General features: G+C 35.8%; 1 protein-coding gene across 1 annotated transcript in view; it reads right to left on the bottom strand.

The window, feature by feature from the left end:
• LOC150109757 (mitochondrial tRNA-specific 2-thiouridylase 1) overlaps positions 1–13,297 on the bottom strand; it is a 274,982-nt gene that overhangs the window by 214,121 nt on the left and 47,564 nt on the right. The window contains exon 3 of the mRNA XM_090407894.1: positions 1,596–1,761. Within this exon, the coding sequence (XP_090264020.1) occupies positions 1,596–1,761 (166 nt within the window). The remainder of the gene's footprint in view (positions 1–1,595; positions 1,762–13,297) is intronic.

Genomic DNA, 13,297 nt, shown 5'->3' with positions numbered 1-13,297 from the left:
TGTGGATGATGTGAAGCTGGGAAGGGTTATTAGTAATAGTGCAGATGTGGTAGTCATGCAGGAGGATTTGAATAAGCTAGACACAGATGGGCAAATAAATGGGGGTGTCGGTTTAATGAAGTAAAATGTAAGGTCTTGAGGTTTGGGACACATCAATGGGATGCTGCATACTCTATGGGAGGAGTTATACTGAAGGAAGTAGGTGTGACAAGAGATCTGGGGTTGATGATTGATAGAAACCTGAAATTCAGGGGGAATATTGCAAAGGTGATGAAGGTAGCACAGACGATTGCTGCAATAATGAGAAGGACACTGACCTGCAGAGATAAAAGAGTTATCAATCTGTTGTATAAGACTCTGATCAGACTATTGTTCTCAGATTTGGTCCCCAGGATTTGAAGGGGATAAATTAACTGTGGAAAGGGTACAAAGGCAGATAACAAAAATAGTTTCAAGACTGTACAATGTTAGTTATGAAGATTGGCTGAGGGAATGTGGACTGCAGAGTTTGGTGGATGGGAGAGGTGATATGATTGAGATTTTTAAACTGTTGAGAGGTGGTTACAGGATTGACACTGGGGAGTTCTTTCGCTTGGTTGAACAGCGAGTAGGAGTGATAACAAGGGCCATCCCGGGAAGTTGTTACGAAAGGAAACTGTGAGCAAGAGGGTGAGGAGCGGTTTCTTTGCATGGAGGGTGGTTGAACCGTGGAATGTATTGCCTGATGGAGTGGTGAGAGCGAGAACGGTCAATGAGTTTAAGGAGTGGTATGATAGACTTTGTGTTTCTTAGGGGGGGGACCTCCCCTCAATGAGTCTTGACAGACTTTATGTTCTTAGGAAGGACCTCCCATGAGAGTCTTTTGACTCCATGGAGGCCTGAATAATAATAATAATAATAATAATAATAATTTCTCCATTCACTCTAGCTCTCATTTTGTCCTGTGAAGGGGTGCTATGTAAGTATTCTATTTCACCCCTTGCTGTCACTTCATCACTCACATTACTTTTAGCCACTTCTTTTATGCACCATCATTTACTATTTCAAAATTTGCTGGAAGAACTTTGCTGCCTTTCTTTAAATCATTAATATTCATCATTTAATTTTCTAGCTTCCGAAGACTTGTATTTCTTGCACCTCTCTCTCTCTATCCATTCTTGCTTTTGCATCCCAACTTGTACTTTAACCTGTTCACTCTTGGTAATGAATAGATAGAATACACAGTACATCATAAACTCTGTGAACAAGGAGACCTTGGCCACCATTTTCCCTGTACACATCAATGCCATGAATAAAACTTTTTAATTGATATTCCTTATTAAATTTTACTCTCTCTCTCTCTCTCTCTCTCAAAATTATTTAAAATAAGTAAGATATAACCAAAAATAATTACTAATATTACTACCATTCACTAAAATAACAAACATCTATAGGAAACACATAACACTGCTTGTGATATGCACTATGCTCAATTTCTATATCTACTGAAAGAAAATAAACATATTATATTAATCTTCATATTAGGGTGTGTTGTCTGAATGACACTTTTATTTCTTATTTTGTTTTTTTACTTTAACAAATATAAAAATTCTCACCAGAATACTCTATTCCAGTATTCTTTCACAAAGTTAACCTCCACAAATGGTATGCCAATCTTCTTACAAGAATATTCAGCATCCTCTCTGTCTTTATCAACTGAACAATATCCAGTTTCATCAATTTCATCCCAGTTTTTTGCAAATACACCCAACACTTCAAAACCTGCATACATAAAGACATATATATACAATCAATATTAAAATTGAAAGTATTTATAATTATTATTGCTAACAGATTTCCATAGAGTTCATGGACTCATTAAAATAAATCTTACTTAGACAACAACATATGCTTTAAATTCATTTATACTCTTCATGCCCACAACATACTTGCAACATATTACATTCCATACATAATGCAATGTAATACATATATAATCTGCTACATATATAATCTTTTAGTGAAAAAGAGAGCCAAAAGGCTTCACTTCCACGATGCATAATTATTCAAATTAAGTAGATATTGAATCCAACATTATTTCAAAGTCAAATAGAGAAACTACAAGAGTTTCATGCCGAATATAGAAACTATAAAAGTTTTGACAGATCGAAGTGTAAGCAAGCCTTTCATGACAGGAGCAACTCGTAGTAAAGGTGGAGTAAGCTCTGACCACTATCCTTAGTATTTCCCATAATGTAAAACACATCTCCTAGCAGACATGTATGATGTTATACATTATAGGGAGGGGTCACTACCCAGACAGGTTTGACCTTTGCTGAGGTCTCGTCAGTGGGAGCCAGACCCAACTGTAAATAATCAGGTTGAAGTGATGCAGCACTTATACTTTACCATACGAGTTGCCAAACAAGGTGTCACATCACAAAAGGCACCAAGGATTACTGAAAATTATGGGAAATACTAAGGATAGTGATCAGATCTTACTCCACCTTTACTACGAGTTGCTCCTGTCATGAAAGGTTTGCTTATGCTTGGATCTGCCGAAACTTTTATAGTTTCTATATTCGGCATGAAACTCTTGTAATTTCTTTATTTAGCTTTGAAATAATGTTGGATTCAACACTTGCTTAATTTGAATAATTTTGCATCACCGAAGTGAAGCCTTTTGGCTTTCTTTTTCAGTAATCCTTGGTGCCTTTTGAGATGTTACAGCTTTTTTGGCAAACTCATATAGTAAAGTATAAGTTCTGCATCACTTCAACCTGAGAATTTACATCTGGGTCTGGCTCCCACTGATGAGACCTCGACAAAGGTCGAAACTGGTTGGAAGCTTGGGTGATGAATGGCAATGCAGTAACCCATGAGGTTTTAAGTGAAGCTCGGCTGTTGCTGTCACCCAGGTCCTGGGTGGTGGTGGGGGGGGGGGGGGTAATGAATGGCAATGCTGTAGCCTATGAAGTTAACTGAAGACGGCTATTGCTGTTACCCCTCGGTTGAGATATCAGCAAATGAGCGGCTCTGCTCCGTGGTGGGGTGAGCCTGCCATGGTGTAGAGACAACCAGCTCTGAGAGATCTTCTCAGTGGGAGGTTGAGCCTGTTACTGAGGTGAACAATGCTGACTTTTTGGAGTTTGAGATGTACTTGAACATTCAAAAAAGGTCGAAATCGGTCTGGGTAGAGACTCCCCCCCATATTGTATAACATCATACATGTCTGCTAGGCGATGTGTTTTATATTATGGGGAATACTAAGGATAGTGAACTGGGCTTACTCCACCTTTACTACGAGTTGCCCCTGTCATGAAAGGTTTGCTTACGCTTGGGAATGCCAAGCATTTATAGTTCCTATATTCGGCATGAAACTCTTGTAGTTTCTATATTCGGCATGAAACTCTTGTAGTTTCTCTATTCGGCTTTGAAATAATGTTGGATTCAATATCCACTTAATTTGAATAATCTTTTACATATTGATAACTCTGCATCCACACAAATTGGCTTAAAAGTATTTATATATCAACTTTCCTCACAGCAAATCTAATAAGATCTTCAACTCACATTTCTTAGTGCTCTCCTCACAATCAATATATCTATTCTATCATCATCATCATCATCATCATCAGAAAAATTTTGCCATGTACCTTCAAGGAGTGTACAGGATATGATAGCACTACATGTACGATCATATTTACATCATTATTAATATCATTATTGATATTTACATCAATATTAGGTACTTATATCATTACTAACGTCCTATCTACAATTTTCCTCCAAATCAGTCTGTCATGACTCCAACATTAGCAGATCTTATAATTCTATCTTCTAAGGCACTTTTTACCATATCAATCCACCTGTCTCAGTCTTACTCTGGGTCATTTTTCCTAACAACCTGGCAGAGAACATTTCCTTTGCTAATCTTTCCTTGCCCATTCCGTTTAAGTGACCATACCACCTGAGATTAGCTCTGCAAAAGCATTCCTGGATGCTCACAATGTCAAGTTCTTTCCTAATATCCTTGTTTTTAATATGATATTCCTATTGATGCCATTTTATTATGCCCCTAATCTTTCTCAGGACTCTCATATTTGCAGTCTCTAGTCTTTGGTCAAGTGTTTTACTTCTGGCCCACTTATCAGATCCATAAGCTAAAATTGGTTTGAACACTATCTTGTATACAGTGAATTTAGTGTTTTGACTAACTTCTCTCTTATTCCATATAAATTTATTCAGTTGACTTCCTACCACACCATCTTTGTTGATTCTGTTGTCTATTTCCATATTTAATTTACCATCTTCACTAAACATTGTGCCTAAGTACCTGAAAAGTTTCACTTGTTCAATAGGTTCTCCATTCACAATGAAGTTGATATTTTGAATGCTTCTGCCTACTTCCACTGACTATGTCTTGTTATTGCTAACCTTCATACTGTATCTATTAGAACAGTTATTCACTTTAGACAGGGAATCTTTCAGCTTTGTAGCAGATTTGTTTAGAAGTATATAATTATCCACATAAAGCAAAAAGCTGACATTAACATCTCCAAGTTTGATATCAGGTATAATACCACCTTCCTTCATATTGTGATCCACATAGATAATGAATAACAGAGGGGATAATGTACATCCTTCTGTGACACCAGATTTAACATTAAACCATCTTCCTATACTCCCTTCAATTCTAACTGCTGACTTACAACTCAAATAAAGAATAAGTATGGTGACTGAAACAAAAAAAGACATAAACTGGTGAGATCTTTCTGAGCAATAAATACAAAATGTTATATCCAGGCAATAACAATTAAGGAAGAGAAGGAATAACCATAGTATTCAACACAAAATACGAGGCTAATCTCCTTGAATGGCAGGCAGTCTCAAGTAGAGTGATGTTGGCAATTATCAGAATGGGGAATTGGACAATGAGACTTATTTGTGCCTATGGTCCCACAGATGGTTCTACTAAGGTAGAAGTGGAGGAATTTTTTGATGCTTTAGTAAAAGCAACTGACACAATGAAAAAGGAAAAGTAGGTCCTTGTTGGGGCTCTAAATAGCAGAGTATTAAATGATTGTCAGACACATACAAAAATCTTTTAGGAAAATTTAGAGAAAAGAGCAAAGCTAATAATAATGGCAAATACCTGTTGGATTTCTGCTCAGGACATGGACTGGTTATTACTAACACCATGTTCCAACATAAAAATCTGCACAAATTCACATGGAGAGAAGAGGCAAGGAATAAGAAAAGTCTCAGTGTCTATGTGATTGTTGATAGTGATGTTTTCTCACAGGTGTAGGACACTAGAGTGTACAGAGGATTTGAAATTGGAAGTGATCACTATTTAGTCTTGAGCAGGATAAAATTAAATTTCATATTGAAAAGAATAACATGTAAGAAAGTTTTAAAGCGAATAAAAGTTGAGCAGCTCTCAGATGTGAATTGTAGACTAAAATACACAGATTATTGAATAAAAAATGAATGAGTTTGAGAACAAGAATCAAACCTTGGAGATTCGGTGGCAAACTCTGAAGGAAACATTGATTGATTCTGCCAGAGAGGCAGGTGGTGTGGTTGTCTGCAAGGATAAAAAAAGCAGAACTCCCTGGTGGACACAGGAAGTTAAAGAGGCAGTGAAGGAAAAGAAGAAAGCATATCAAAAGTTCCTGTCAAATAAGTCAGCTTGTTCTCTTAGAGAATACAGAGACAAATGCAAGAATGCTAAACACTGTGTAAAACTAGCTAAACAAAAGTCATGGGAGGACTTTGGCAAGAATATAGAAAATAAATATCAAGAAGGTGGCAAAATATTCTGGAGGTTGTTGAAGAAGCTTAGGAATTGAGGAAAGAGTGCTGTAAAAGGAATTAGAGATGATAAAGGTGACATGAAAATGGGAGAAAAAGATATCCTTGATGTATGGAGTAATTACTTTGAAAAACTGCTAAATGAAACAAGCAGTGATGACAGTGCAGTGGTAACAAACACTGACCAGGCATGCTTTCAGGAATACATATCCATACTTGAAGTAGAAAAAGCCATTAAAGGCTTGAAATGTAGAAAGGCAGCAGGAGTAGATGATATTCGACCAGAAATGCTGAAGTATGGTGCTATAAGAGTCTTACAGTGGCTGCACTGCATAGTTCAGAAAGCCTGGACAGAGGGATGAATTCCCGATGATTGGAGTAGAGCTCTAATAGTATCCATATATAAAAAGGCAAATAAAACTGAATGTGAGAATTACAGAGGCATTTCCCTACTGAGTGTTCCTGGCAAGATCTATGCAGGTATACTTGAGAAACGGTTGAGAAGAATTGTGGAAAAAAAGCTTGGTGAAGAACAAGCTGGATTCAGGCCAAATAGAGGCTGTCAGGATCAGATTTTCACTTTACGAGAAATAATCGAGAAAGCATGGGAATATAACAGAGATCTGTATTTAAGTTTTGTCGATTTGGAAAAGCGACATATTGAATAACTTCCCTCTTGACAAGGTGCCAAGAGAGAAGTTATTCAATATGCTGCAGTTATATGGTGTCAATGGGGCATTATATCAAGCAATACTTTGTCTTTATTTGAGTTGTAAGTCAGCAGTTAGAATTGAAGGAAGTACAGGAAGATGGTTTAATGCTAAATCTGGTGTTAGTCAAGGATGTACATTATCCCCTCTGTTATTCATTATCTATATGGATCACATTATGAAGGAAAGTGGTATTAAACATGATATCAAAATTGGAGATGTTAATGTCAGCTCTTTGCTTTATGCAGATGATGTTATACTTCTAAATAAATCCACTACAAGTCTGCAAGATTCTCTGACTAAATTGAATAGCTGTTGTAATAGATATGGTATGAAGGTCAGCAATAAAAAGACAAAGACAATGAAAATAGGCAGAATCATTGAAAATGTCAACTGTGTTGTGAATGGAGAACCTGTGAAACAAGTGAAACATTTCAGCTATTTAGGCACGATTTTTACTAATGATGGTAAAATAAATATAGAAATAGCCAACAGAATCAGCAAAGCTGGTATGGTAGGAAGTCAATTAAATAAATTCATATGGAATAAGAGAGAAATTAGTCAGAACACTAAATTAGCTGTATACAAGACAGTGTTCAAACCAGTTTTAACTTATGGATCTGAGAACTGGGTCAGAAGTAAAACACTTGACCAAAGACTAGAGACCGCAAATATGAGAGTCCTGAGAAAGATTATAGGCGTGAACAGATGGCATCAATGGCAATATCATATTAAAAATGAGGATATTAGGAAAGAACTTGACATTGTCAACAACCAGGAATGCGTTAGCAGAGCTAATCTCAGGTGGTATGGTCACTTAAACAGAATGGGCGAAGAAAAATTATCAAAAAAGTGTTCTCTGCCCGGTTGGCAGCAAAACGACCCAGAGGAAGACCAAGATACAGGTGGATTGATGCGGTACAAAGTGCCTTAGACGATAGAAATATGAGATCTGATAATGTTGGAGTCTTGACAAGTAACAGACTGATTTGGAGGAAAATTGTAGATAGGAGGTTAGTAATGATGTAATTTTTTTCATGTAGTACTATCATATCCTGTACACCCCTTGATGATATAGGGCAGGAATTTGATGATGATGATGATGATATTTAAATTTTAAATGATTATCTAATCACAAAATCACGAAAATAATTAATTTTTAAATATATATAATTAATTTCTTCTATAAAGAACCACTGACCCCTAGTCCACCTGAATGTCCCCAAATGCTTCTGATCCCAATATAGCCCCCCCAGAAGGCTTCAGCGCCCACTGGGGGGGGGGGGTGGTACCACCCACTTTGGGAACCTATGAATTATAATATATCTGGAAGGATAGTTGGTTACGAAAGCATGCTAGTTGTTTTGGGAGGATTGGGAGGATTCTCTAAGATTGACATAAAAAAAAATTTCAAAAATGTGAAGTAGGGGAAAACAAGGGGGTCTCACTTGGAAGTTGTCTGAATGTGGTTAGTATGGGTGTGCACTCTAAGTTCTTTACATGGAGAGTGGTAAATCAGTGAGATATACTGCCAAAGGTAGATATGAACACCCAACAGTGATTTGGTTTAATATGTGATAGGTATTCTGTTAATGGATATGGGTTTTCCACAATGAATCTTTTGACATGGAGTGCCATGTGGATAATAACAATAATTATTATTATCTTGTATTCTTGGTGTTTTCTGTTATTTCCCATTTTATAAATGGATACTGTGGGACCATTGATCCATTACTCTGTAATTTAATCCTCTGGACTAGTCCTGAATTATGCATTGTATTTGGGGTAAAATTTATACTATCATATTTAAACATGGAGGTGCTTAAGGGTCAAAGTTGTATAACTGAAAGGAGACCTCCACATAGCCTTTACAAGAATGTGGAGAACCAACCCGGGCTTCTGACTTAATGTCCAATCCTCATCTTCTCGTGGTGCACCCTGTTAGGTATCTACCTGGATACTGAATGAACAAGGATGGGCTGGCATTTTGGGATTTAGCCAACCAAATTGTATTCTTATTGGCTTAAACCAAAATATAAAATGATGGTACAACATGATGGAATTTCATGCTAGCTGCGGTGTCGCCTTGTTCAACAAGGCCCCTGTTGTTTTTGCCAGGGAACCAGGGCAAACAGCGAGAAGTCAGCTACTGAAACAATTCCTAAAACGCACCCCCAACTCAACATCACCAGCATTCAGGATTGATACTATGAACATAAGAAACCTGAATGGCAAAGAAATGGAGCTAGCTGAGGAATTGGATAAGTACCAGATCCACATAATAGGGGTGACTGAAACAAAAAAAGATAAAAACTGGTGAGATCTTTCTCAGCAATAAATATAAAATGTTATATCCAGGTAATAACAATCAAGAAAAGAAGCAGTAGCCATAGTATTCAACACAAAATACGAGGCTAATCTCCTTGAATGACAGGCAGTCTCAAGTAGAGTGATGTGGGCAAATATCAGAATGGGGAACTTGACATTGAGACTTATTTGTGCCTATGGTCCCACAGAAGGTTCTACTAAGGTAGAAGTGGAGGAATATTTGATGCTTTAGAGAAAGCAAGTGACACAATGAAAGAGGAAAAGTTGGTCCTTGTTGGGGATCTAAATAGCAGAGTATTAAATGATTGTCAGACATACAAAAATATTTGGGGAAAATTTGGAGAAAAGAGGAAAGCTAATGATAATGGCAAATACCTGTTGGATTTCTGCTCAGGACATGGACTGGTTATTACTAACATAATGTTCCAACAAAAAAATCTGCACAAATTCACATGGAGAGAAGAGGCAAGGAATAAGAAAAGTCTCATTGTCTATGTTATTAATGATAGTGATGTTTTCTCCCTGGTGCATGACACTAGAGTATACAGAGGATTTGAAATTGGAAGTGATCACCATTTAGTCTTGGGCAGAATAAAATTTAATTTCATATTGAAAAGAAAAACATGTAAGAAAGTATTAAAGAAAATAAAATTTCAGCTGCTCTCAGATACGAACTGTAGTCTAAAATACACAAACATTATTCAAGAAAAAATGAAAGAGTTTGAGAACAAGAATCAAACCTTGGAGATTCAGTAGCAAACACTGAAGAAAACACTGATTGATTCAGACAGAGAGGCATGCGCTGCAGCTGTCTGCAGGGATAGAAAAATCAGAACTCCATTGTGGACACAGAAAGTTAAAGAGGCAATGAAGAAAAACAAGAAAGCATATCAAAACTTCCTGGCAAATAAGTCAGCTTGTGCTCTTAGAGAATATAGAGACGAAAGTAAGAAAGCTAAACACTGTGCAAAACTAGCGAAACAAAAGTCAAGGGAAGACTTTGGTAAGAACATGGAAAATAAATATCAAGAAAGTGGCAAGATATTCTGGAGTTTGATGAAGAAGCACAGATATGGAGGAAAGAGTGGTGTAAAAGGAATTAGAGATGATAAAGGTGACATGAAAACTGGAGAAAAAGATATCCTTTAAGCATGAATAATTACTTCAAAAAATTGCGAAATGAAACAAGAGGTGGTGATACAAGGGTAAAAAACACTCAACAGGAATGCAGTCAGGATTATTATCCATACTTGAAGTTGAAAAAGCCATCAAAGGCCTGAAATGTGGAAAGGCAGGAGTAACTAGATGATATGTGACCAGAAATGCTCAAATATGAAGGAATACAAGTCTTACAGTGGCTTCACTGCATAGTTCAGAATGCCTGCAGAGAGTGACAAATTCCGGATGATTGGAGTAGAGCTCTCATAGTACGCATTTATAAAAAGAGAAATAAAACTGAATGAGAGAATTATAGAGGTATTTCCTTACTGAGCGTTCCTGGTAAGATTTACGCAAGTATACCTGAGAAACGGTTGAGAAGGGTTGTGGTAAAAAAAGCTTCGTGAAGAACAAGTGGGATTCAGGTCAAATAGAGGCTGTCAGTATCAGATTTTCACTTTACGACAGATAAATCAGAAATTGTGGGAATATGACAGAGATCTGAAATTCAAAATGCTACAGTTATATGGTGTCAATGGGACATTATATCATCATCATCAAATTCCTGCCATGTACCCTCAAGGGGTGTACAGGACATGATAATACTACACCATACAAACTGATATCATCACTAACTTCCTATCTACAATTTACCTCCAAATCAGTCTGTTACTTGTCAAGACTCCAACATTATCAGGTCTTATATTTCTATCGTCTAAAGCACTTTGTACCGCATCAATCCACCTATATCTTGGTCTTCCTCTGGGTCGTTTTGCTGCCAACCTGGCAGAGAACACTTGTTTTGCTAATCCTTCCTCGCCCATTCTGTTTAAGTGACCATACCACCTGAGATTAGCTCTGCTAACACATTCCTGGATGCTGACAATGTCAAGTTCTTTCCTAATATCCTCGTTTTAATATGATATTGCCATTGATGCCATCTGTTCTTGCCTCTAATCTTTCTCAGGAGTCTCATATCTGCGGTCTCTAGTCTTTGGTCGAGTCTTTTACTTCTGACCCAGCTCTCAGATCCATAAGTTAAAACTGGTTTGAACACTGTCTTGTATACAGCTAATCTAGTGTTCCGACTAATTTAATTTCTCTCTTATTCCATATGAATTTATTCAATTGACTTCCTACAATACCAGCTTTGTTGATTCTGTTGTCTATTTCCATATTTAATTTACCATCTTCACCAAAAATCGTGCCTCAGTAGCTGAAATGTTTTACTTGTTCCATAGGTTCTCCATTCACAATGCAGTTGACATTTTCAACGATTCTACCTATTTTCATTTTCGTTGTCTTTTTATTGCTGACTTTCCTACCATATCTATTACAACAGTTATTCAATTTAGTCAGGGAACCTTGCAAACTTGTAGCGGATTTATTTAGAAGTATAACATGGTCAAAAGAGCAAAGAGCTGACATTAACATCTCCAATTTTGATATCATGTTTAATACCACTTTCATTCATAATGTGATCCATATAGATCAGGACTTCCCAAACTGTGGGCCGTGTCTCCCTTTGGGGCCGTAAATTTAAAATCTCTTATGACTAAGTAGATTTTTTTTATCTTAAAAGAAACGTATTTAATTTTTATTATTTATTATTTCTTTTTTGGTGTGTTTTATATTTTAATGGAAAAATTCACACATTCGTGTTGGTTCACAAATTTTGCTTCATGCATATTTTGGCGCTTAATGAATATTAGTAAATATATGCTTATTCACATGAGTTTCATTTAAAAGCACAAATCTAAGAATTGCAGTTTCAAATATATCACCTGATATGGGTGTAGCAGTATTGAAACACATCCATCACATTAAATTGTTATTAAACTTCTTCTATGTTTTTAATTCTTTCTTTATTACTAATCGTTTTACGTTTCATGTGCTTGTACTGCAAATGTACAATAACATCATCATCATCATCATGCATATCAAGGATTGAGGCCTAGCATAGCCTGTTCTGGCCTTAGAGGTCATCTTTGAATTGTTTAAGAGGACGTCCTGGTTTTCTTTTTCCTAATGGCTTGTACTTTAAGGCTTGTTTTGGTAATCTTTCTGTTTTCATTCTTTAAACGTGTTCCATCCATTTACGTTTATATTTTTTAATTTTTTCTATTACTGGTTCTTGGTTTAATTCTTTCATAATTTCTTCGTTTCTTTTGTGATCAAATAAGGTATACTTTGCATTTTTTCTCATAAACTTCATTTCTGCTGTTGTTAATCTTTGTTTGTCTTTTTGTTTTATTGTCCAGATTTTGCTTCCATACATTAACACTGTTAGGGCTAATGTATTGTATACTTGTAGTCTGGTTTGTTTTTGAACTAGGTTTGGTTTAAATATCGAGTTAATTACACCTGTTATTTTTAAATATTTTGCAATTTTTACGTTTATATCTTTTTCATTTTCATATGTGATCATACATCCTAGGTAATTAAATGAATTCACCTGTTCTAAGATCTTGTTATCTATTACTATTTTAGTTCTTGCTGGATCTTGTCCTTTAAAGGCGATAGTTTTTGATTTTTCTGTTGATATTATCATACCATAATCTTTGGATATCTCATTTAGATGTAAAATAGCTTTCTGTAGTTTATCTTCAGAATTTGTAATTATTATTTGGTTGTCAGCAAAGAGGAGAGTGTTTAAGTTTACTGTAGAAGAAAGTTTAATTCCTTGATGTAATTTTTTTTTCCATTTTATTATTATTTCATTTAAGTAGATATTAAAAAGAGTTGCTGAAAGGGGACATCCCTGTCATCCCCTTGGTTTATCTCTCTCGTATATGATAGCTGGTCATTTAATCCTATTTGTATTTGATTATTTTCATATATACTTGTGATAGCTTTTAGGATATTATTTGGTATTTGTCTTTCTTTTAATATGTTAAATAATATGTTTGTTTTAACATTGTCAAATGCTTTTTCAAAGTCAATAAATGCAATAGGTGTTTCTAAATTGTATTCTCTTCTTTTCTCTATTATTAATTTTAGGCAAAAGGCTGGATCTAGGATCTATACATGATCATCCTTTTCTAAATCCATTCTGTACTTCGAAAATAAAGTTTTTGGAATATTTCATTAGTTTGCTATTTAAGATTCTGCTATATATTTTGTAACAGGAATTTAGTATACTGATACCTGTATAGTTTTTAGGGTCATCTCTACTACCTTTTTTCAAGATAGGAATCACAATTGCTTTTTTTCCATTCTATTGGGGGGATATCAGTTGAATAAATTTTATTTAAAAATAATAAGAGTCTTTCTTTGAATCTTGTTCCTGCGTATTTATATAGTTC

This window comes from Typopeltis vanoorti, chromosome 1 (assembly GCF_054136105.1).
Source record: "Typopeltis vanoorti isolate ZY-2024b chromosome 1, IOZ_Tvanoo_1.0, whole genome shotgun sequence".
Lineage (NCBI taxonomy): Eukaryota > Metazoa > Arthropoda > Arachnida > Uropygi > Thelyphonidae > Typopeltis > Typopeltis vanoorti.
The sequence above is the reverse complement of the archived record's forward strand: the minus strand, read 5'-3'. Positions and strand labels throughout refer to the sequence as shown.